The sequence below is a fragment of the Chinchilla lanigera genome, unplaced genomic scaffold, assembly GCF_000276665.1.
Source record: "Chinchilla lanigera isolate Chin_1 unplaced genomic scaffold, ChiLan1.0 scaffold00051, whole genome shotgun sequence".
In the NCBI taxonomy this organism is placed as follows: Eukaryota; Metazoa; Chordata; class Mammalia; order Rodentia; family Chinchillidae; genus Chinchilla; species Chinchilla lanigera.
Window position 1 is genome coordinate 1216891 of NW_004955452.1, and position 22474 is coordinate 1239364.

Genomic DNA, 22474 nt, shown 5'->3' on the forward strand with positions numbered 1-22474 from the left:
CTGTGTCCTAGCTCCCCTTGGAGTGCCCAGGCTCACTCTGCTGAAACCTGGGGTGCACGCCCTGGGAAGTGTCCTCAACCTCTCCCAGCCTCAGTGTCCATGCCTGTCAAGTGAGGGTCCAGGGCACCGCACTATCTGGATGGGGGAGGCTGGAGGGGAGGGCGTTGGCCCAGCACCGCACTGCCCAGCACACAGCAGTGTCCACACAGCTGCCGACACTGTGCCGGGCATCGTCCTCACTGCAACAGCGGATGTGATGGCGCTGGGGTGAGCAGGACGGGCAGCACCGCTGCTCAGATGATACACCCTAGACCCACACCATCCAAAGGGCGGCAGGTGCCAGGCATGATGCCGCACGCCTATAATCCCAGCACTCGGGAAGCTGAGGCAGGAGGGTCATCACAAGTTCAAGGCCAGCACGGCCTGCATACAGAATTCAAGACCAACTACATAGCGAGACCCTGCCTCAAAACAAACAAAAAAGGTGGCAGCCACTTCATGAGTGCATGCGCATGAGATGTGGTTGCCTTGGTAACAGGCAGGCTCAGAAGTGAGAAGAGAGTACAGAAAACAAAGCAGCTTGGGGTAGGGGCCTCCCCTCAAACAAGAGGGACCCTTCACGCCTCTGAGCCAGCCTGCAGTGGGCACAGCTGAAGCCGAGCCCTGGAATGCGGGGTCACGTGTGAGATCTCCCTCTGGGGCCACAGTGCGTGGGTTCAAATCCTGGCTCTACTTCCCCAGCTGCATGACCACGGGCAAGTACTCACGTCCCTGTGCCTCTGTTTGCTGACCTAAGACAGGAGGGGAAGGGTGGTGCCCATCTCACTGCGCTGCTCTGAGGGTTGAACAGGCACACACCCCAGGCCTGGTGGGCACAGGGCTCTGTACACATCAGCCCTAAAGCCGAGGCCCCTCCTGCAGCCCCGGCGGCGCCCACCTGTCCCTTTCCGCAGGTTCTCCTGCAGCGTGGACAGCCGCACGTCATAGGAGTTGCGCATGGCCGTGATGTCCTCCTCCAGCCTGGCACGGGACTCCTGCTCCGCCTCGTAGTCGGCCCTCAGCCGGGCCAGGCGCTCCTCGTACTCCTGGGTGGGTGGGGAGACCCAGGGCAGCGCTTTACCACTGTGCTGCTCGGAACTCGCTCCCGGTGCTCTTCTTCAGTTGCGCAGATGGTTCAGAAAATCCGCGTGAATCAAAACAAAGCATCTAAGATCCCCCAGGCCACACAGCCAGCCGTCTCTGCTGGGTCACAGCGCCCTTCTCTGTGCAGTTTTGGGTTTGCTTTGCCTTGGATTTGCAGTAGCAGGGATGGAACCTATGTGTGCTCTGCCACTGTACCACCGAGCCACAATCCCAGTCCTTTTTCTATTTTTTATTTACAGACAATGTCTCACTAGGTTTCCCAGGCTGAGCTTGAAGTTGTGATGCTGCTGCCTCAGTCTCCCCAAGTGCTAGAATCACAGTCTCCCCAAGTGCTGAAATTACAGTCTCCCCAAGTGCTGGAATCACAGTCTTCCCAAGTGCTGAAATCACAGTCTCCCTAAGTGCTAGAATCACAGTCTCCCTAAGTGCTGGAATCACAGTCTCCCTAAGTGCTGGAATCACAGTGCACCCACATGACCAGCTTCTCTATGCTTTTCTTTAGTGGACCAATGATTGTGTGTTTGTGTGCAATCTACTTTCTCCACGTAACACTGTGTCACAAACATCTTTTGTTTATTTATTTTTTGGGGGGCGGATTTTTTCCGGTACCGGGAATCAAACTCACGACCTTGCACTTGCCAGGCAGGCGCTGTGCCGCTGAGCTAAATCCCCAGCCCCTTCTCTATGCTTTTCTTTAGCAGACTAATGATTGTGTGTTTGTGTGTGATCTACTTTCTCCATGTAATACTGTGTCACAAACATCTTTTGTTTATTTATTTTTTGGGGGGCGGATTTTTTCCGGTACCGGGAATCGAACTCACGACCTTGCACTTGCCAGGCAGGCGCTGTGCCGCTGAGCTAAATGCCCAGCCCCACAAACATCTTTTGGCCTCCGATGCGTTTTTGCATTGAGTGGTCCTCAGCCCACTGCTGACAAAGCATATTTCTACTCGTCTGCTTTCCTCTCCACCTTTGCTGGCACACCGGCTCTTGTCCCATCGGCCTCTCACCCCGCCCCACCTCCGTGCTGTTCCTGCCCCAAACACTGCTGCGGATCTGTCAAAGGCCCCTCGGCCTCATGGGTAAAATCTAAGCTCCTCGACTTGACCTGACCTGACCTCAGCCCCCTACAAGATGTGGGCCTGCTGCCCTCGCCATCTCCTCCTTTTGCTTGCTGGCGGTGCTGGAGATGCAGCCGGCACATGCTGGGGAAGCGCTGATCCACTGAGCTCTGCCGCCCCCAGCCCAGACCTCCCCGCATTTTTCGCCACATTTGGGGCCACTGATTACCTGCGCCCCCCGCCCCCAGGCTCACCCACTTCCTCCCTGCTCAGGGCTGCGTGGCTCTTTGGCAGGCTCCTCCCCAAGCCTGGGCTCAGCCCCACCCAAGGGGTCTTCCTCTCCTCAGCTCCCATTCTTCTGTGTACCTGATGCCAGGCGGGCTGCCAGCGCCCTCCCGAGAGCGGGCGTCAGCACACCTACAAGCACCGAGCTTCCTGCTAAGACCTGAAGAGCCGGGGTCGGCCTGCTTCCCGGGCCAGGCAGCTCTCCGAGCCCAGGGCGCCCAACGCCCATCTGCTGTGTCACTGCCCCCACCCCCACTTCCGTCCTCACGCAGCTGAGAAGCCGGCCGGGTGCTGTTCCCACTCCGCAGGTGCCGGGCCTCTGCCCTGCACCCGCACTGCTCCTTACAGCACAACCCCGCCCCCTGACACCTCAGTGCCACCCAGGCCTCAGCCCAGAACTTCTGCACTCTAAGACAACCTAGCACCAGCAACCCAAGCACAGGCGTCTGCACGGACACACGCAGCATCCTGCCTCCTCCTCTTCTGTGCTGAGCTCACCCCCCAGTCCTCACCCTCCTCGGCCCCCACAACGCCTCCTTTCCTCCTCACAGAGAAGACAGAAGCAGCGGGGCACTGCCACCCTCCCCCACTGCAGGCTGCCAGAGCCCCCTCCTGTGTGGTGGGCATGAACCACCTGCAGCTGGGCCACTCCCCTGAGAGCCTGTTACATGTTCAAGCCTATACCACGATGTCTCCCTCTGCCATGGACCGAACCGTCTACAAAGCATGTCCATCCTTTCCCCGTCAAAGCAATAACCCCGCCGCCGCCACCACCAGCGTGCTCAGGGCTGCGTGGGGGTCAGAGCACAAGCTGGGCTCTCGGCCCCTGCGCCCGAAGACAAGACGGCCCTGGGTTTCCACCTTTGTCCAGTCTGTGTGCGTGACAGGAAAGCTGCCAGGACAGACATCGCACAGACGAGCGGGCAGGGGCCCAGAGAATTTAAATGACCCACCGGAGGCCACACAGCCCGACTGAACTGGGGTGGCAGAATGGCGAGGCTGGAAGGACCCTGGGGGTCTGTTGGTCCAAACCTCCCAGCACAGACTGCAGCCTGGAGCCGAGTCGCGCTGCAGCTTCACAGCGGAGCCGTCTCCACCGCGCTCTGGAATGGGGAGGAGCGCACAGCCCCAGGCCACGGCAGATGCTCCATAATAGGACCACGGCAAGAGCGAGCAGCGGGAAGGAGACAGACATCCGCAACCCTTCCTCCAAGAGAAACCCCGGGGTCGGCAAGGGACTCTCAGGGTGGCAGGGTTGGGCTGGGCTGAGCACGCTGATACGTGCCGGCATCCCCTGGGCAGAAGGACCTTCCCATCCAGAGCCTCAGCCAGCTGTGCCTCCCTGTGACCACCAGAGGGCGGTCGTACCTTGCTCGCGGGACAGCCAGAGCTCCGGCCACCCAGCTGTGCACCCGGCGGACCACGCCCGCATCCCAGCGCCGGTCCAGCCCTCCGCTCCCCTCCCGGATGTGTGCCCAAAGTCCAATGTCGTGTGATTCTGTGCCACTCTGAACGCTGCTAGTGTGACTTCTCTAGTTTCTGTGGCCTTGTGCTCAGCCATCCCCAAAGACCCCTTCCTTGCTGCTACCACCCTGGGGCACAGGCCCAGGGCTCCGGAGATGGTCCTCACACCCGGCCCCGCCCTAAACCCACAGGTGAAAAGACAAGTAAGTGGCCAAGTGTACTGACCCCAAGTGAGGTCACAGTGCAGCGGTAGGGACCAACTGCGGCACAGCCAGGCTACAGCCCTTGCTGGGTGCCCGGGCGCGGCATCAGACCCAACACCAGGAAAAGCCAGCTCCCCTTGGGGATCAGCAAAAGCCAAGGTCCCCACAGGCTCAGGTCTCAGGGCACAGCCGTCCAGGGCAGGGCCTCTGAACACCACGAGCCTGGAGTGGGCATGGAGACCAGGCTGGGGTCCAGAGGCCCTGCCATGCTGGCTGCGCAAGTCCCTTGTGGGAGCCAGTTCCTCACCTGGTTCCTGCATTCCCTGCCCAGGGGGCCCCGGCGTGCTGCAGAGGACACAGGGCCCTTCCGTGACAGCTTGTCCAGAGCCAGCACTGTACTCTTCCCGGGCACAGGGCTGTTCCGCTCCAAGCCAGGCCCGCTGGAAGCTGCAGAGGGGCAGGCTCCTCCTTAGCCTGACTGCCCCACCTTCACCCAGGCCATTCCCAAGGCCAGGGACACAGCGTCACTTCCATCTGTCTCAGCCAGTCTTTCCTTCAGCACCGAGGATGCCCTGTGCTTCTGACCAGGCCCCAGGCCCTTCCAGGTGGGCCCTGACATGGCACAGACTGCAGTCTGGAGCCAGGAACCTGGGTTCAAATCCTGACTCAGTTTCCTTATACCATGCCTTAGCAAGATGTGGCCTCTGTGTGTGTGTGTGTGTGTGTGTGTGTGTGTGTGGCCCCTAAACCCGGGGCCTTTGCACTGAGCTACATTCTCAGCTCCTTTTTTTTTTGGTACCAGGAATTGAACTCAGGACCTTGCACTTGCAATGCCAGGCAGGCGCTGTGCCACTGAACTATATCACCAGCCTTCTCAGCTTTTTGTTTTTACTTTAAGACAGTGTCTCACTCAGTTGCTAAGCTACCTAGGTTGGGTTTGAAGTAGGAATCCTCCTGCCTCAGCCTCCCAAAGTGGGATTACTACAGCCCCTGAGCTCCAGCTTTCTCAGCTGTAAAAGGGGGACTATGGTACCTCTGGGATGAGAATGCTGCTGCTGCAGCCTCTGCCCCCGCTGGACCACAGTGCAGGTACCCTCCCTTTCCCACTAGGCCCCACCCGCCCACCTGCCAGCCCTATTCGCCTTCTCCCATTGGCTCAGGTCTCACCTCGCGGATCAGCTGCTTCTCGGCTTCCATATCCTGCTGGACCACAGGGCTGGACGGCAGCTTCTCCTCAACCCGGGAAGGGCTCAGGGGCAGCTGGCCAGACAGCAGCGCTGAGGGAGAAACAGAGGATGAGGAGCCAGAACCAAGGCACGCACAGCTTGTAGGAACTGAACAGAATCTTCGAAAGATGACTCCATGGTCATCTGGGAAAGACACGTCTATGTGTAACACGCTGAGTCACTCGGTCCCCCAACACATCTGTGTGGACGGCGCAGGTATTCTGGACACTAAGGCTGCAGCATTGGACCAAACATGTGACAAGAAGAGGGGGGAAGGGCCAGGGATATAGCTCAGTGGTGCAAGCATCTGCCTGGCAAGTGTGAGGTCGTGAGTTCGATTCGAGTACCAAAAAAAATAAAAGAAGAAGAAGAGGGAGCTGTGGCAGCTGCTAGAGAGTAAGACCAGGAGGAAGGCTGCACTGTGACACTGCAGTCAGACAAGATCCTGAGTGGGGAGAGATGACAGCAGGCATCTGTTAGAGCCGGGACAGAGGCAGGCAGAGAGCTTTCCAGACAGATGGGGGCCATGGGTGCAAAGGCCCTGGGGCAGGTGTGAGCCTATACTGGTTTGGTGGGGGAAGCAGAGGTTGGGAGATGAATGAGGCCAGCTCTGGGGGGCCTAGAGGCCACCATGAGGGCTTCGGGGTTTCATCTGGGTTAAATGGCATCCCTGGAGGTGCTCAGAGGGGAATGTAGCTCAATAGGCTCTGCCTGATGCTATGCAGAGGCCGCGCTTTGGCCCGGAGACCTGCTGGGGGCTGTGCGGTGACTCAGGGGGGAAACCAGCGTCTCCAGCCCGGATCCACGGACAGGCCTGGAGGGGGCCTGGAGAGAAAGCACGAAGCCCAGGGTGGTGCAGGGATTCGCTCAGGGACCTGAAGGACTAACGGCCATCCGCTGGGTAGGGACAGCTGCAGCCATGCAGATTTAGGGTCCAGCAGGGTCAAGCCTGGGATGCAGGAACACAGTGCATCACATTATTCTAAAGTTCTCTGTATGTCCCGATGTTCCGACATCTTGGAAGGACCTGCTGGCCAGGGGCGACCCTTCTCCCAGCGCTGGCTAACTCCTGAGAGAGCACTCAAGAGTCAGCCGACAGATCCTGAGCCCACAGCCACCATGCCCTTCAACACCCCCCATGCAGCTGGTGTCTCCATGCCCTCCACACGCCCGGGGCCTGGGACCAGACAACTAAGACAGCCCCTGGTCCCAGAGGCCTCCCAAAGTGCTCAAAGCAGCCAGGCCTAAGGCGCTGCTCCACCAGGGTGAGGCGGGGTGGAAGGGGGAGAGGGCGGTGGGGAGCGGGGTCCAGACACGGGGCTCCTGGAGGACAGGGCAGTGGGGTGGGGCTGAAGGAGCTCAGGGGGACACAGGGCCAGTATGCTCTGACAAAGGTTCACGCTCCACCAGACAGGGCAGACAAAGAAATCTGTGGTAACAGGGGAAAGGGAGGCTGAGGGGGCCACGCGTAGCAGCAGTGAGCATTAGCAGACACATGTAGAGCCGGATCTCGCCCCTGGCCAAAGCCGCTTTGGGTCAGGGCAGCGCGAGTGGCTCCGTGCTCACCTGCAGTCACTAGGTCACCCTCCTGCTGCTGCTCTCGGCTCACCCTTGTGGAGGAGAGGGTGGCTCAGGGCTGAGTCACTTGCCCCAGGAGCATGGCGGGAGCTGGCTGCAAGCCTGCTGAGTCTTAGCTGTCCACCCAGGGTCACTGTCCTTCGCTAAGCACCTGGCTCCAGGCCCAGGGGCACCCCAACCTGGTAGATACCGGGCCACCACTGGAAGGTGGTGCAGATGTGGGTCACAGGATGGAGCCCACCATGGAGCTTCCTGCCCCCCATTCCTCTGTCGGTCTCCTCCTCACCCATCCTGGGGCAAGCAGGGCTGGGACGGGGGTTGAGGAAGGGGGCTTGGAAGAGCCTGGGCCCGTCCATTCCCCCATCACAGAGCTCCTGGCTGTGCGTCCTGCCCCTGCCACCCTCAGCTGATGCCACCCCCCCACTCACCCTGCGGTGGCCAGCAGCCGTGCTGTAGCTCCCCAGCCCCAGCCCAGAGTCTGCACAGCTTTCACAAATGCCACTGTCGTCCTAAGGCAGAAACCTCCCGCCCTCAAGATGGCTTAGTGCCACCTTCTCAGGGCAGCCCTCTCGGCTGGCCACACGCTTCTTTCCGCCCTAGAGTCCGTCTTGCTGCAGTATGGGTCTCCTGGCAGGCCCTTCTCCCCCGGGAGACCAGGCTCCCCAGGAGGCAGGGCCTGGGTCTGAGTCACCTGTGTCCCCAGCCTCCAGCACAGGTCCACACACACAGGAGGCGCTCGGGGACCTTTGGGTGGACAGGCAGATGGCTGAGTGGACAGGCGGACAGAGGACGGATGGCAGCGGGGAGACAATGAAAGTGGGAATACGGAGGGCAGGGGGACAGGGGCGTAGTTCGAATGGGTGAATGGACAGTAGGTTGAGTGGAAGGATGGATAGGAGGGAGGGAGGGAGGGAGGAGAGGAAAGAAGGAAGAGAAGAAGGGCGGGTGGATGAGTGGGTAAATGACGAGTCGGAGGAGGGCAGGAAGATGGAAGGGTGGAAGAGGGAGTTGGTGTGTGGGTGAGCACGGAGGGGAGCCGTGTAGAACGGATGTGCCGAAGCAGGCAGGCGGGTGAACAAACCCAGGCTCTTTTGCACCCCCTTTCCTAAGAGACTGAGATACAGCACACCCCAGCAGAGCCCATCAAGCCAAGGGCCCCGCGTGCCTCCGTCCCAGCAGGATCTCCACCCGCCAGGCGACAGCCAGATGCCCGGTGTGCAAGCCACAACAACATGGTGTCTAACGAGGAGCAGGAGTGGGCTGCAGGGAGGTGAGTCACCCAGCTGCTGGATCACGACGCAGCCCCAGAGACAGCAGGCAGACGGGGGGCGGTGACGGATGAGCAGCCGGGGGCGGGGAGCGAGCGTGCAGCACGCAGCACGCAGCTGATGGGACCGGCCAGATGCACCAGCCTCTTCCTGCGGCCACGGACAGGAAGGTGCCACGTGGCCGACACCAGCAGGGCGCCCTGAGTGTGCAAAGGCCGTGCCTCAAGGTGTGAGAGGAGGAGGGGCCGCTGCTTGCGTGGCTCCCAGAGGCCGGAAGGAAAGGTGCCCTCCCCGACGCCCCGGCCCAGCAGGCACCTGACAGGCCCCCGGGGCTCAGCTGCCGCGCCAGGATAGCCCGGAGCTTCTTGATCTCCTCCTGGTACTCGCGCAGGAGGGCGTCCTTGGGGTCCTCGTTGATGCGAGGCTTGTTCTTGATGTTCTTGGCCCGGTTGGCGTAGCGCAGCGTGCTGAGAGTCTCGTCGTAATTGTTGTCCGCGGGGGACAGGCAGGCCACCATCAGTGTCTTGGTGTTGCCGCCCAGGGAGTCCTGCAGCAGCCGCGTCAGCTTGGAGTCCCGGTAGGGGATGTGCCTGCAGCGCCCGTCCACCAGGGCGGAGATGACATTGCCCAGTGCTGACAGCGACAGGTTGATCTTGGTGGCCTCCTTGAGCCGCTCCCCCGAGGCCCCAGTCTTGGACTGCCGTTCGCTCCCTGCCAGGTCCACCAGGTTCAGCTTGCCCGCTCGGAGATGGTCCTTGCCCCGTTCATCTGTGGACAACCGGGCAGGGGGCAAGAGCCTTGGGTGAGCCCCTTGGTGAAGAGTGGAGTGCACCATTGAGCCCCGAGTGCCATCGCCTGCTGAGGGTTCAAGTTGGCTGAACAGGAGTCCCAAGAAGGAAGAGCTACTGCTGTGCCCATCTTACAGACGAGGAAACTGAGGCTCAGAAAGGGCATCTAACTTGCTCAAGGTCACACAGCTGCCAAGAGGTGGAGCTAAGATCAGAACCTGGGGCTGTCTGACCCCAGGGAGCAGGGGCTGGGAGTCACAGACTGTTTTGTAGAAGGTAGCAGGAGTCCTTCTGATCCCCACAACAGTTTCTACAGACTTCCTGTTAGCCCAAGGGCAGAGGAAGCAGGTAAGCAGCTGGGTCACCAGGGAGCTGTGTTCTTTCTTGCACAAAGCATAGACTTTGGAGACCTACGGACCTGGTTCACAGGAAGTCCTGCCTCCTCCTCGCTGTGTGCCGTTAGCAGAACCAGGCATCCCTCTGATTCCCACAGAGTGAGATGAGCAAGGGCTGCCCACCTGTGCTGGTTGCTGGGCGGAGTAAAAGCAAGCTGGCAGCACAGCACGGCAGGTGCCAGCTTCCCAGGAACGAGGCTGGTTCTGCGAGGCGGGGGGCTGGGCCCGCAGGGCAGACCCTGGACGTGGAGGGTGATGGAGAGCTGGGCACTGGATGGGAGTGCCAGGCTCAGAACAGGCCCACCCGGGTCCACTCGCAGAGGCTGCGCAACTCGGGGAAGTGGCTTCACCCATGGCGCGAGGCTCGGTCCCTCTCCCAGTGAGCTGCTGCCTTAGTTTCCCACCGGCAGAAACCAGAAGTGGCCTGAGTTATGTCCGTGAGAGCAGCAACCAGAAGCAGGGAAAGAAAGTTTGGCTGCTAGAGATGGACGTGTGAGGGGCTTGGCTCTGCATGCTCACCAAAAAAAAAAAAAAAAGGGAGGAATGTGGGACCACTCTCCAAAAGTTACTTGCAGAATTATCACTGAGCTGGGTGAGGTGGTGCACACCAGTTATCTCAGGACTCTGGGAGGCTGAGGCAGGAGGACTGCTTAGTGAGGCTGTCTCAAAAAATAAAAGAAGGGATGGGGATGTAGCTGAGTGCAAAGGCCTTGGGTTCAATCCCCAGTACCAGAATGTACTAGGCGCCTTAAACATGTTTATACCCTGTGCGTGCAAGGAATCCAACCCAGGGAAAAGACTCTCCAAGCAGAAAAGCTTTTGTGCACAAAGATGTTCATCACAGCATTATCTACAGTGCTGAAAAGCCGGAAACAACCTTGACCCCTTGTCAAGGACTGGTTGCAAGGCGCGTGAGCAACAGACTCACCTCTGGCCACCACACAGTCATGAAGACACGGAGACGATAATGTGGGCAAGTGCTTAGGGGTGGCCTGGGAGATAAAAACTCAAGGAAAGAACCCCCTAGAGCCTAACATTTCAACTGTGTTTCAAATTTTCATAAGCAGCTTATAAGGGATCAAAAGAACATGCCCTTCAATGTTATTAGTAGCTGTTTAGGTATCAGCCCCACTTTCAAGGGCCCTGCAAAGCCCAGGGTTCACCCCACCAACTCTCTCTCCTCCTCCCCGATTGCCCATCCAGTGACCGGAGTCCCTGCTGCTCGCCAGCGGTGTCCCGGGAAGCTGTCACCATACTGATCCCATCCTCCTGAGACGCGGCATCCCTGGGGACACAGGTGGATGCTCTTGATTCAGTAAGCACCAGGGCCCTGCTCTGGGGCCAGGCCCCCAGCACACAGGGCGGTGTGGGGAGAGGGTCCTTTGGCCACCCGGTCCCTGAGGCAGGGCTCTGTCGGGGCAATGCTCCTCGTTGGGCTGGGGCTGCTTCCTGCTCCACTGCTCCTTAAGAGTTCTGTTCAGGATGAACCACAAACTTGGAGGCAGCTGCAGTGTTAGTGGGAAAACCCAGCTGTCTGGGAGACCTGGGTTTGAATTCCGACCCTAACTTAGCAGTTATGGGACCTTGAACATGCAAATCACTTCATTTCTTGGGGCCTCTGTTTCCTCACCTGTGAAATGAAAATCACAGCACGCACTTCTAGGGCTGTGGTGGGTTTACACAAAATGAGGTACAAAAAGTACTTAGCATGGCATGTGGCCTACAGGCACCCAAAAAAACATCTTTCCTTCCTCTTCCCTTTCTCAGCAGCTCTTCAGAAAGAAGGAAGAAGCAGATGACTGGGGAATGGGGAACACTATGGAGACAGGGGTCAAAAGTTTTAAGTGAGTCACACCTTGGGGGCAGACCGCTGGGACAGAAGCCCGGCTTTGACACTTCAGTCATGAGAGCCCGATTTTCTCATCTGCAGAATGGGGGTGAGATTATCAACGAGCCCATGGGAGGAGCAAATGAGGTGTGTGCAAAAATTGCGTGGCCCCCGGTAAGCGCCCAGGGTTGGCCGGCAGCATTGGCACTGTCACCGTCGTTTACGCAGGAAGCACGGCTCCCAGCCCAGGGAGGACCCTCGTCCATCTCGCCCTGCAGCTGGGGCATCGCTTCCCAGATTCCCACGGGGCTTGTGAGGCCTGAGAGGCGCAGGCCTGCGGCAAGCAGCACGGACCTGGCTCTGCTTCTCCCGCCCACCCTCCAGCCCTCGTACCCACGGCGTAGATCTCGATGCTGATGGTGAAGATGGAGTGGGAGCGCGAGGAGTCCTTGTTCATCAGTGTGTAGCCCACCGCTCGGTTCTTCCAGCCCGTCTCCATGATGTGCTCGCACTGGGTCACGCTGTGCACCGTGTGCATGGACAGCCCCTTCACGTACACGCCTTTCTCGGGGTGCTCCTTCAGCTGCGGGGGACGGGGAGGGATGGTTGGGGTAGGGCCTTCTGTGCCTGAGAGGGCAGGATCAGGGATCCCCCAGGAACTAGAGCACAGGGCCTGACTGAGACCACCCCGACCTCCTGTAGTGCAGGTGGGCACTCAAATACCCTCTAGCAGCCAGGGGTTCCCTCCAGATGCAGCCAGCCACAAACCTATACCCGCTCCCTCCCCGAGGGACCTCGGGCAGGTGACTTAACCTGAGTCTCATCTGTAAAATGGGTGTGCAGTACCTATCTCATAGGGAACATGGTGAGGATTCAGTAAAATTAGGCACACACAGTCCTCAGCGTGGTGCCTGGCGGGTGATATGTGCCCCATATGGTGCTGTCACTGTTCACACCGTGACTGCAAAGGTGTTTGGTCTGGGGGCTCCGGCAGCTCCCTGGGGCTGACCATGCCGTCACCCGTGGCTCTGAATGCTGCCTCCTTTGTGCTGCAGGGCCATTCAGCTCCTGATGGTCTCTCTGCAGTTCCCGGGGCCACAGGACTGCCCCAGGTCCCCAGACCATGGCAGGTGCAGGGCTACTGGTTGCCCAGAGCTCCTGCTTGAACCAGGCCCGGCCCCAGTGAGAGCTCCCTGCTTGCTTCCCAGGCACCCGAGTTGTTTTGTTGCTGACACAGAGCCGCAAAACACGGCATTTTTCAAGTGCGAGAGGAAATAAAACCACTCTGGCAAGAATAGAATGAATTAGGACAGCAGGCATCTGTCTGCTGCATGGCCCTGCTGGTCAGAGCCCCAGAAGGCTCGGATGGCTGCTGTGGGCAGCTCCAGGGGTCTCAGAAGCACCCTGCCCCCGCGAGGTGCTTCCGGGAGGGGGAAGCACAGGCTGCCCCTGTCTGCTCAGGTGTGAAGTGCAGAGACTGCCAGACCCTGCCTGGGATGGTCTCAGAGGAGCAACTGAGACTCAGAAAGCCGAAGCAACTTGCTGATGTCCACACAGCTCTCAGTGAGGTCACCAGGGACAGAGAGCTTCGGAGACAGGTTAAAGAGAGGCTGGGCCCCCTGCAGGAGCTGCAGCTTGAAGTGACAGCGGGCTGACCGTCTGTCTGTCTGTGGCATGAGGAATGAACTCAGAGTCTTCACACGGAGCGATGTCCCCAGCCCTTGAGACAGAATCTCATTAAATGACTCAGTTGCCTAGGCTGGCCTCAAACTTGCAGTTCTTCTGCCTCAGCCTCCCAGGGGGCTGACAAAGGGCTGATCTAGACACAGGAAGTGGCAGTGAGGATGAGCATAAAGGACAGAAGCAGGGGCACCTGAAAACAGAGCTGGCTGCACTGGGGTCCTGGAGCTGTGCCTCGGGCTTCTCTGGATCCCCACACTCCAGAGCCCAGGGCCCCACCCCAGCATGGTTCAGGAAGAACTAGTGGCCTGGTTTCCCATTCACTCCTACAAGCTTGGGCAGAAACCCAACCAGTCACTTGCTAGCCAATGTGCCTTTCTAGGCCTTAACTCCTTCATCTGTGAAATGGGGATGAGGCTGCTTCTGCAAGACTGTTCTGAGGGTCAGGGAGGAAATGGATCTGTAAAATGCACTGTAGGTACTTAGTGAGGAGGCCTCGGGCCTAAGCAGCCTCAGCAGACAACCTCTCACCAAAGAGGTCTCCATTTTTAAGCCTAGAAAGACTTGTCCCCCTCATCTTCTGATGTCCCCATCAGTCCCCTCTCCACTGCTCCTGCCCCTACCCTGCCCAATGCTCCAGGCATTCACTGAGTGAATGGCGGACAGCTGCACACCACGTTCCTTGGAAACTGCTCATCTTGGCTGCAAGAGGACAGAGCAGGTCGCCATGGCAACCATCTGGGATGCAGCAGGGATGGAGAGGGGCTCGGGTGCAGGAACAGGGACGTGACCAGGGTCCAGGCCTGGGTCTGTAGAGGGGCCAGGCCCTTACACTCTGCCCAGATGTGGCATGGGGAGAGACAACTGCGCAGTCCTGCACTAGGTTCCACAGAGGTGTGTGTGCTGACTGGGGAGTGGCTCTAACTCTGCTTCCCAAAATCTCCCTCTGGCCTTCGCTGACCTGGCAGCTTCTCATCATAACACTTGTCAGGCTTCTTGAGAAGCCCGTTCAGGTTAAGAGGGTGCACTGTGCAGCCCGGTCCCTGGGTTCCAGTCCCTCTGCCTTCCATGTGCCCTCGGGCTGGGCCCCACCGAGGCCCACCAAGCCTCAGAGCCTCAGCTACCAATCTGTATGAAGGGTAAGAGCAGCGCTTCCTCTGCAGTTGCAGGGAGGCTTACAGGAGAGCTGTATGCTCGGCACTCATGGGGAACACGGCAAAGACCCGATGCCCCCACGAGAGCTTCCTGGAAGGCTCTGTCAGCAGCAGGCCCTGAGGCCCAGCTGCAGTGAGCACAAGGCTGGGATAGCCAAGGTCTTCTGGGCCCAGGACAGTGTGGAAGGGGAGCAGGGTCCCAGCTGCTCCAGGGCAGGTTGGTGGACACTGCAGGCAGGCAGGGGAAACCAACCCCACAGCCATGCCTTTTCAGATGCCAATGGGGGGAACACCCTGGGCCCGCCTCCTCTCCCTCTCTCCCCGGCTGGGGGCTGAGCGATGACTCAGCTGCTCTGGGAGAGAGAAGATGTAGCGAGACGCCAGGTGGGCGGTGGCATTCGGGCTTGGAGCGGGCAGAGCTCTGCTGTGTGTGCCGAGCCAGGTGCAGGACAAGGGGCCCCTTGGTTCCAGGTCTGGGTGGAGAAGGGAGCGGGAGGGCTCACGCCAGTGGGTCTGGCATAGTCTGAGGCCTGGCACCTGTGCCCTGGCATCCACAGGGCCTTCCTAGTAAGTCTCTGATGAATGACTAAATCAACCGATGACCACCCCTCCCCGTCTCAGATCTGACATTACTGCTCTTCATCCCCCGACTCCAGGGGGAAAGCATCAGATAAGCAACACCAGAACTGCAGGGGTAGCGGGACGCTGCAGGGGGATTTCTGGCCACAGATCTGGGTCACCATCCCCCACTGGCCTCTCCTCTCTGGACCATACCAGGTCCATCCAGCACTTAAAGAGCCCCGGAGAGATGCGGTCAGGGCCTCTCACCAAGGTGAAGGTGAAAGAGTCTCAGACTTGAGACCAGCCCAGCCACTCCATGGCTGTCCAGTGCTCGCAGCTCTCTTGGCCTCACTGGGCTCCCTGCAGGGTCAGTCTGGCTCTGACTATCTAGACAGAGCCCTCAGGCGCCTAACTCTGCTGCCTGCTGCTGTGAAATGACATTCTTTCATCCTGAGACTTTTAGGAGACGGGACAATTTATGAAATGCGTTCCGGCACTGTTCCGGCAAACTTCCTTCCCCTCAACTGCCAGAGTGCACCAGCCCTAACCTTTTCTGTCGTGAGCTTCCCATCTGTCCTCAACTCCATCCCCTGAGGGCTCCACTCGGCAACCCGTAGTGTGTGCTGTCCTTTCTCTGAGTGCCAAGGGCAAGAAACAGCTCATACAGTAAACACCTAGCAGGAACCAGCACCCTGCTCAGCAACTCACCTCATTTCCCACTTCAATCCCCTACAAGTCTCATGAGGCCGTATCACGGGTTGCTGGTCCCCTTTCAAAGGGAAACAAAGTCCAACGATCTGAGAGAGCCCATCTCGGCAGTATAAGATATCTGAGACCCAGGAGCCTGAGTCGGACAGACCTGGGTTCAAATCCAGGTGTGGCCTCTTGCTATGGTGTGAAATTCAGACAACTGAAGGAGGCTCTCTAAACCTCCCTTCTGCATTGGCAAATTGACCATGGCAATATTGTATCTACTCAACCAGTTTGACTCTGAGTATTAAACGAAAGAATATGCCTAAAGCAGCCACAAAATCATAAGTACTTAGCCAATGATAATATTAATGCCTTTTCAGCTTGAAGAGCCCTTGGGGATTTCAGACCAGTTTTTTACGAGTGGCACCCTTTTTCCAAATAAAATTGATCACAAAACTCCACTGTTTCAAAAGACAAAGGTGGCATTGCCCAGAGAGGGGTCCAGCCCCGCTGTGTGGTCAAGGAGGCCCATTAACCCTGTCCAGCATCAGGGACTCCAAAGTTCAAGTTCCAAAGTCTCCCTTCTGGTCTGAACCTGTGCCCCAGGATGCCCTCCCTGCACTTCTCGGGGACGCCACCCGATGCTGTCCTCCTCCAGCCGGCCCCACACGCCCACAGCGGGTCTGCACCCACCTCCAGCTTCTGCTTGGTGTCAGCCCCCAGCAGGTCACGGACATCTTCATTGTAGATCTCCAGGTACGAGGCCCGGACCAGAAACTTGGTGTCCTCTGCACACTGTGGAGAGAGGACAGAGCATGCGGAGGCATCTGATGCCAAGCCCCGCTGTCGCCAGGCCTGAGACCTCGACTGAAAGGACATCATGGGGGTGGGGGGGCATCAGGGTCGCACACGCCCCCCCTCTGCCTCACCCGGCCTGTTCCGGCAAACTTCCTTCCCCTCAAGCCTGGTGGATCCTCAGGCCTCTCAGGTTGCACATTTTCACATACTGTGTGTCTAGTGCTCCATCTACAAGCCTCATGGGAAAGGAAATACAGGCCTCAGGTGGAGAAACGGCAGCCACAGGTAAAACTGGACAAAGCACTGGCTCTAGGCTGATCCTTGGCAGCTTTCCCAGGCCCCTCGATGTTCCCCAGGGGCCACCACAGAGAGTTCCGGCCCAGGGAGAGAATTATACAAAGGGCTGCAAATAAGACTCGGTCTGCTCAAGGCCTGGGCGACTGCTCCATACAACGGGAGCCGTGACCGGTCACCACCTCTCGCGCCAGCGCTCAGAGTTCCACATCTGTAGAAATGGTAAATGAATGGCCAAATCCAAAAAGGGCAGGAGAAAAACACAGAACTGGTGGGCAGAATCTTCTGAGGTTTAAATTTTTCTCCCATCACCTTTTCAGAAACCAGCGCCCGCTGCCCACTCACCTGTGCCAACTCAAGGCCGGGCTCCGACTGTGTCCCACAGTCATGCCAAAGGTCAGAAGCGCCTTGGGGACCAGCCCGCCTGTGACACTAGCCCCACTGCCCTTCTCTCTGCGGGGCCCATACCTGGACGCTCTCAAACACGTGCTCGAAGGCCCTGGGGATGATGCCTCTCTGGCAGGGCGGGTCCGGCAGGCCCTGCATGGTGAAGGACTTCCCGCTGCCCGTCTGGCCATAGGCAAAGATGGTGCCATTGTAGCCCTCGGTGACGCCCTGCAAGGGAGGAGGCCAAAGCGCAGGGCTTAGCCAGCTAGGCCCAGGCAGGCAGTGCCACCTCCTAACCTGAGGATTCGGGCCCCCGGGTCTTCTGCCCCGTGGCACTGGGCGCGGGTGAGGAGTGGAGGAGTAATCAGTGGTCTACTCAAGGTGCGGGCTGTGCCCACGGGGGTTAAGAGCTTCTGCTGTGCAGCCCGAGCACCAGAGTTCAAATCCTGTCTCCACTCGACTATGTGCCCTTGGCGGGTCTGAGACACTTTGAGCCTCAGTTTCCTTGCCTGTCACCGCACCCATCCTGCCCACACAGAGCCCATGAGGGCACAAGTTCTAGAACTTACTATGGAATGGGAGAGGCTCCTGTGTCAGAGCATGGGCCCAGAGAGCTGCCCCCAGCCCCGGGGCCCGCGCAGCCCCCACACCCTGCTCCACAGCCAAACGCATGCTGTGAACCAAAGCAGAGGTGCAGAAGGCCAAAGCCACCATGTCATGGCTCCCTGAGGACAAGGCCCACTTTGATGTGGCAGGGATGAATGAGCACCTCGTCCTTGTCTGAGGAGACCATGGCCACAGCGTGGCACCTGCAGGTCCTCCGGGTGGCAGCGCACACGCACATGGGGCTGCCACGTGCACAGGCAGCGGGCGCTCACCCAACCAGGGGCCTGAGCTGGCTTCTCAAGCCCACAGGCAGAGAGAGTGGGGCCACAGGGGGCCCCTGGAAAAAGAGCAGCTCCAGGCATCAACACAACCCGAGCTGCGGGGAGAGAGACTGTGAAGATGAAACCAAATTTATTTTATTGTAATTAACTAATGATTTTTTTTTCCCCTTGCTGTGCTGGGGATCAAACCCAGGCCCTTGTACATACTAGGCAATCACTCTACCACTGAGCTATATCCCCAGCTCTATTTTATTTTAACTAACTTGTATTTAAAAATAGAAGCAAGAGGGGTGTGGTGACATACACCTGTAAATACCAGCACTCAGGAGGGTGAGGCAGGAGGATCTCCCTGAGTTTGAGGCCAGCCTAGGATACATGGTGAGTTCAAGCCCAGCCTGAACTACATAGCAAGATCCTGTCTCAAAAATATAAAACAAAATTAAAAAACAGAGGCAATACAGAACATTTTTTGCATGAACCACAACTATTTTTTGAGACAAGGTCTCGCTATGCAGTTCAGGCTGGCCTTGAGCTCACTTTGTAGCCCAGGCTGGCCTCGAACTTGTAATGATCCTCCTGCCTCAGCCTCCCGAGTGCTGGGATTACAGGCGTGAGCCACCACGCCTGGCTCCACAACTTTATTTTTTTGTTTCATTTCCTTTTAGTGACTGAAATTGAGACATGCTGTAACTGTACAGAACACAGACCACATTTCAAAGACTCAGTTTTAAGAGCATAAAACATCCCATTAATATGTCTTATATAATGACAATATGCTATTATATTTCATTGAAGTGATAATATTTCGACTTATCGTACTGGGTTTTTACTTTCTAAAACATGGCCCCCAGAAAGGCCCAAGTTATATATGTGGCTCACTGGTATTTGTGCTGGAGGGCATTGCTTCAGAGCAGAGCATCCAATATGGTATCCTCCAGCCACATGTGGGCATCAAATTAAATTAAATTAAAATCCAGTTTCTCCACATCACTGACCTCCTTCAAGTGCTACTCACCACCATGTGGCTTATGCATATCTTTTTCTCTTTTTTTTTGTTTTTTTGTTTTTTGAGATAGGGTCTTGCTATATAGTTCAGGCTGGCCTCAAACTTGTGGTGATCCTCCAGCTTCAGCCTCCTCGGTGCTGGGATTACAGGCATGCACCACCATATCTAAATTAATTGGTCAGTAAAGATACGGATCATTTCCATATCTCAGAAAATTCTATAGGATACCAGTGCTCTGGAGCTAAGTACAAGACAACTGTAGGTGTATTTCTAAGGCAGATTCCATGGGACAAGCTCCCCCACAGAGCAGGTCCCAGACACACCACTCTAGATTTCCACTCTCATTTTGTCATGGCCACTCAATGTTTACTAAAGAGTTTTCATGAAGTCAGTGGTTAATCAACTACACGTGTCTCTGTCTCTCTGTCTTTCTCTGTGTCTGTCTCCCTCTCTCTGCTGGGGATGGACCCAGGGCCTCTTTTTAACTTGGTATTATCTTCAGCAGTAACTCTCATGATATCCCATTACAGACTGAATGTGTTACACATTTTATCTACTGCTAAAATTAAAACATCTGTTCCGGATTCCCCGCTATCCTCTTTGTGTTACCTCCTGAATATCCCATCCAGGGCCCAATTCAGTAGCTTCCCCTCCTTCATATCTCTGGAAATCAAGCTCACCTCACCCTCCCTCACCATCCTGGACAGGGCAGACACTGTGCTAAGTGGTGCCTGGGCAGACAAAAAGAGGATGCTCTGAGGCCATGGGTGTGAAGGAGCAGGAGGAGAAGCCGAAGAGCCACTGGTTAAGAAAGGACCTTGGGCCAGGCACAGTGGTACACACCTGTTATCCCTGCCCACAGGGAGGCTGAGGCAGGAGGATCAGAGGTTCAAGTCCTACCTGGGTAACTTAGCAAGACCCTGTCTCAAGACCAAAAAGTAAAAAAAGGGGTTGGAGATGTAGCACCCACAAAAGTTGCAAAGGCCACCCAGGGACAAAAGATCAGGGACAGAGCCTGGATTTAAAAGGTGGAGAACAAAATGGAAAGGGCATAAAGTGAGAAAGTGGCATCTGGGAGTACCAGAGCCATTGGTCCTGAGCAGCAGGCTCCCTGGAGCTTGCTCTGGGCCCCAAGCTATCAGCCGGAGGGCCCTGGGAGCAGCATCAGAGCCTCACACTTGGCCTAGGCCCTAGCAGTGCACCTGCTCCTGGCCCAGAGGCAGCCTCGGCTGTGATTTGCACATTATTTGAATGCTGTTTTGCATATGATTTGCATGTTCCTCCTTTAATTTGAGGCAGCAGGACAAGGCATGGGAACAAGGTGCTGGGAATTACAACTGTCCTAACTTTTTCCATGACACTCCAGGCCTCAGTCCTCATCGGGAACAATGATTCCAGTTTTTCTGATAAAGATCAAATGCTACATGCTGGTCTCTACTGTGTGCGGGGCGGGATCTTTCTTCTACCTTCCTGTCTGACAGACTCCTGTCATCCTTCAGAGCCCAGCTCAGGCCTCCCCTCTCCAGGGGGTCCTTCCAGCCCTCCCTCCATCCGCCTCAAGTCCAGGTACCTCCTCTCCCCATGCCGCCAAAGTCTCTTAGACTTCTCCCACTCATGACTCTCGATTGTAACTGTCAGCTCAGCTGCTCCTCCCCTGGCCTTGAGCTTGCTGATGGCGCTGGGTGTCTCCTTCACAGGCACCCCAGGCCCAGATGATGCCCAGTATGGAGATGCTATTGCTTAGTTAGCTGGGTGAATGAATGAATGTCCAGTCTGAGGCTGTGGAGAATAATCAGAAGCAGGAGTCCGCACCAGCAGAAGTCAGGAGAAAAGAGCGCTAAGGGGAGGTCTGACAGCCCTGTCACTGTGTCCTTGGTGTCTCCCTCTCTAGGCTGGGGTTTCCTGGGCACCCGGACAGACAGGCCTGCTCAGGGCATTTCTCCAGGATAGGGAGGGCCCAAGATCACACCAAGAGCAAGGCTGAAGGCCTTAGAGGAGGCAGCGAAGAACATGCTGTCAAATCTCACAGGAACCAACCTTAGAGAGGGAACAGAGGCGTTCCACGGGCACAGAGCCAGGGCAGGGGGCTGAAAACGTCAGGGCTTTGGTGTGGAGTGTGGATCAGTCTTCCAGGAACCCAGAAACAAAGGTGGAGCAGGCTGCTTTGGGAAGTGCGAGCTTTGGTCAGTAACGACTCAGACTCGAGGACTGGTCCTTGGGGACCCAACAGAAGAGGAGGGCTGGGTGGGGTGGGCCATCAGGTCCCTTCCAGCCTGGGAGTCCAGGCCAGCCAATGGACAACTGCTATCCCCAGAGCCAGGGCCAATCCCCGAAGGAGCTGCCCCTCATCCTCTGGGAATCATCTGCAGTCAGGAGATGAGAGAGCTGAGAGCTCAGTGCTCTCAAAGGCTCTGACTGACACCTGTGCAAGAGGTGCGGCAGGCGCCTCCACCAGCCAGCCAGCCAGCCAAAAAGCGTCCATGTCAAATGTTTGAGAACACTCATTTCAGTAAGTCAAGCTGGTCTCTTCACTTCGGGACCTCTCAGGGCCTCCGACACGCACCACGCCCCGTGAAGGTCTCCCAAACCCTTCCTTTCTCCGTGGGACAACAGACCTAGAGATCAGGTACAAGTTGGGAGATGCTGGTAGAAAGGAAAGAACCCGTGGCCAGGACCCAGGAGGTGTTTTTCCAGTGCTAAGGCTGCCAGTAACTAACATGCAAGCTGGGACAAGTTTCCTGCCTCCGGCCTCTGTCTCCCCATGTGTGAAATGCGAGTGCCTTCCCTGTCAGGGTGTACACATGAGCTGCCAGCCTGAGCCCGAGGAAGCCAGGAACTGTGGCCTCTCTGTTATCAGATCCCCAGGGGGTAAGAGACAGACCAGACCAAAGGCAAAGCCGGGCCAGAGGCCTTCTGCAGAAGCAGGGGTCAGTGGGGTCTTTTCTTCACCGCCACAGGGCCCTGGGAAGGATGAGGCCGAGATGGAGGAGAGGACTGGCCAGCAAGCTCAGGCCAGGGCCTGGGGAGGAGGGGGGGGAGGAGAGGGGCGGGACCGGGACGGGGAGGAGAGGACCCGGGGTTTTGGGAGGGAAGTGGCTGGAGGTTCCAGGGTCATGCAGGTCTGGGGTCAGGGTGGAGGGCAAGCGGTCCTAGGCCCGGAGTTCTCTGGGGAAGGTGCTGGAAGGGACGGGATGGGGCCAGCCTTGGCACTGGGTTCAGTGGAGACCTGGACACGAAGTCAGAACGACCTGTCGCTATTCACCTGCGCCCCTCACATCAAAGGCCTCCTCCCTGCTTGTGGTCCGTGCTGACCGTCCCTTCAGGGTGGCCCCGTGCCCAACCCGCCTGACTGGAAGGCAGGCGCCCTCACCTCCACCAGCGGGTAGGCGATCTCGTTGTAGATCTGCTCCGTGAAGTGCTCCATGTGGTAGGCGCCGTCGAAAGTGAACTGCTTGGGGGGCTCGTCGGCGGCGCCCGGGTTCTGGATGAAGCACTGGCCCCGCGCCGAGTCCACTGTCACCACGGACTGGCAGTTCAGCTCGAGCTCGCGCTGGTTCATGGGGCGACAGCGCACCACCACCTTCACGGACTCCGCGGCCATGGCGCTCGCCCGGGGAACCCCTGGGGCTCAGGAGGGGCGGGGCGGCTCGGGGCGTGGGGGATGGGCCTCCTGGGGGCGCCCCGAGAGGAGGACAGGGACCTCGGGCGCGTCCCTGAGGCCGGGCCCGGCCGGGGAAGTGGGGGATCTGCGCTGCACGCGCTGCCGGCCGCCGCA

The 22474-nt window shown here is 57.9% G+C and overlaps 1 protein-coding gene across 8 annotated transcripts in view; it reads right to left on the reverse strand.

Annotated features, from left to right (window-relative positions):
- Positions 1-22319, reverse strand: part of Kif17 (kinesin family member 17) — a 41371-nt gene extending 19052 nt beyond the window's left edge. For all 8 annotated transcript variants that reach the window (XM_013519657.1, XM_013519658.1, XM_013519655.1 and 5 more), the window contains exons 1-7: positions 22070-22319; positions 16888-17034; positions 16021-16122; positions 11633-11822; positions 8544-8996; positions 5324-5433; positions 938-1085 (exon numbers count right to left, since the gene is read on the reverse strand). In XM_013519657.1, the coding sequence (XP_013375111.1) occupies positions 938-1085; positions 5324-5433; positions 8544-8996; positions 11633-11822; positions 16021-16122; positions 16888-17034; positions 22070-22300 (1381 nt within the window). In that variant the 5' untranslated portion in view covers positions 22301-22319. The remainder of the gene's footprint in view (positions 1-937; positions 1086-5323; positions 5434-8543; positions 8997-11632; positions 11823-16020; positions 16123-16887; positions 17035-22069) is intronic.
- Positions 22320-22474: the final 155 nt, after the last annotated feature.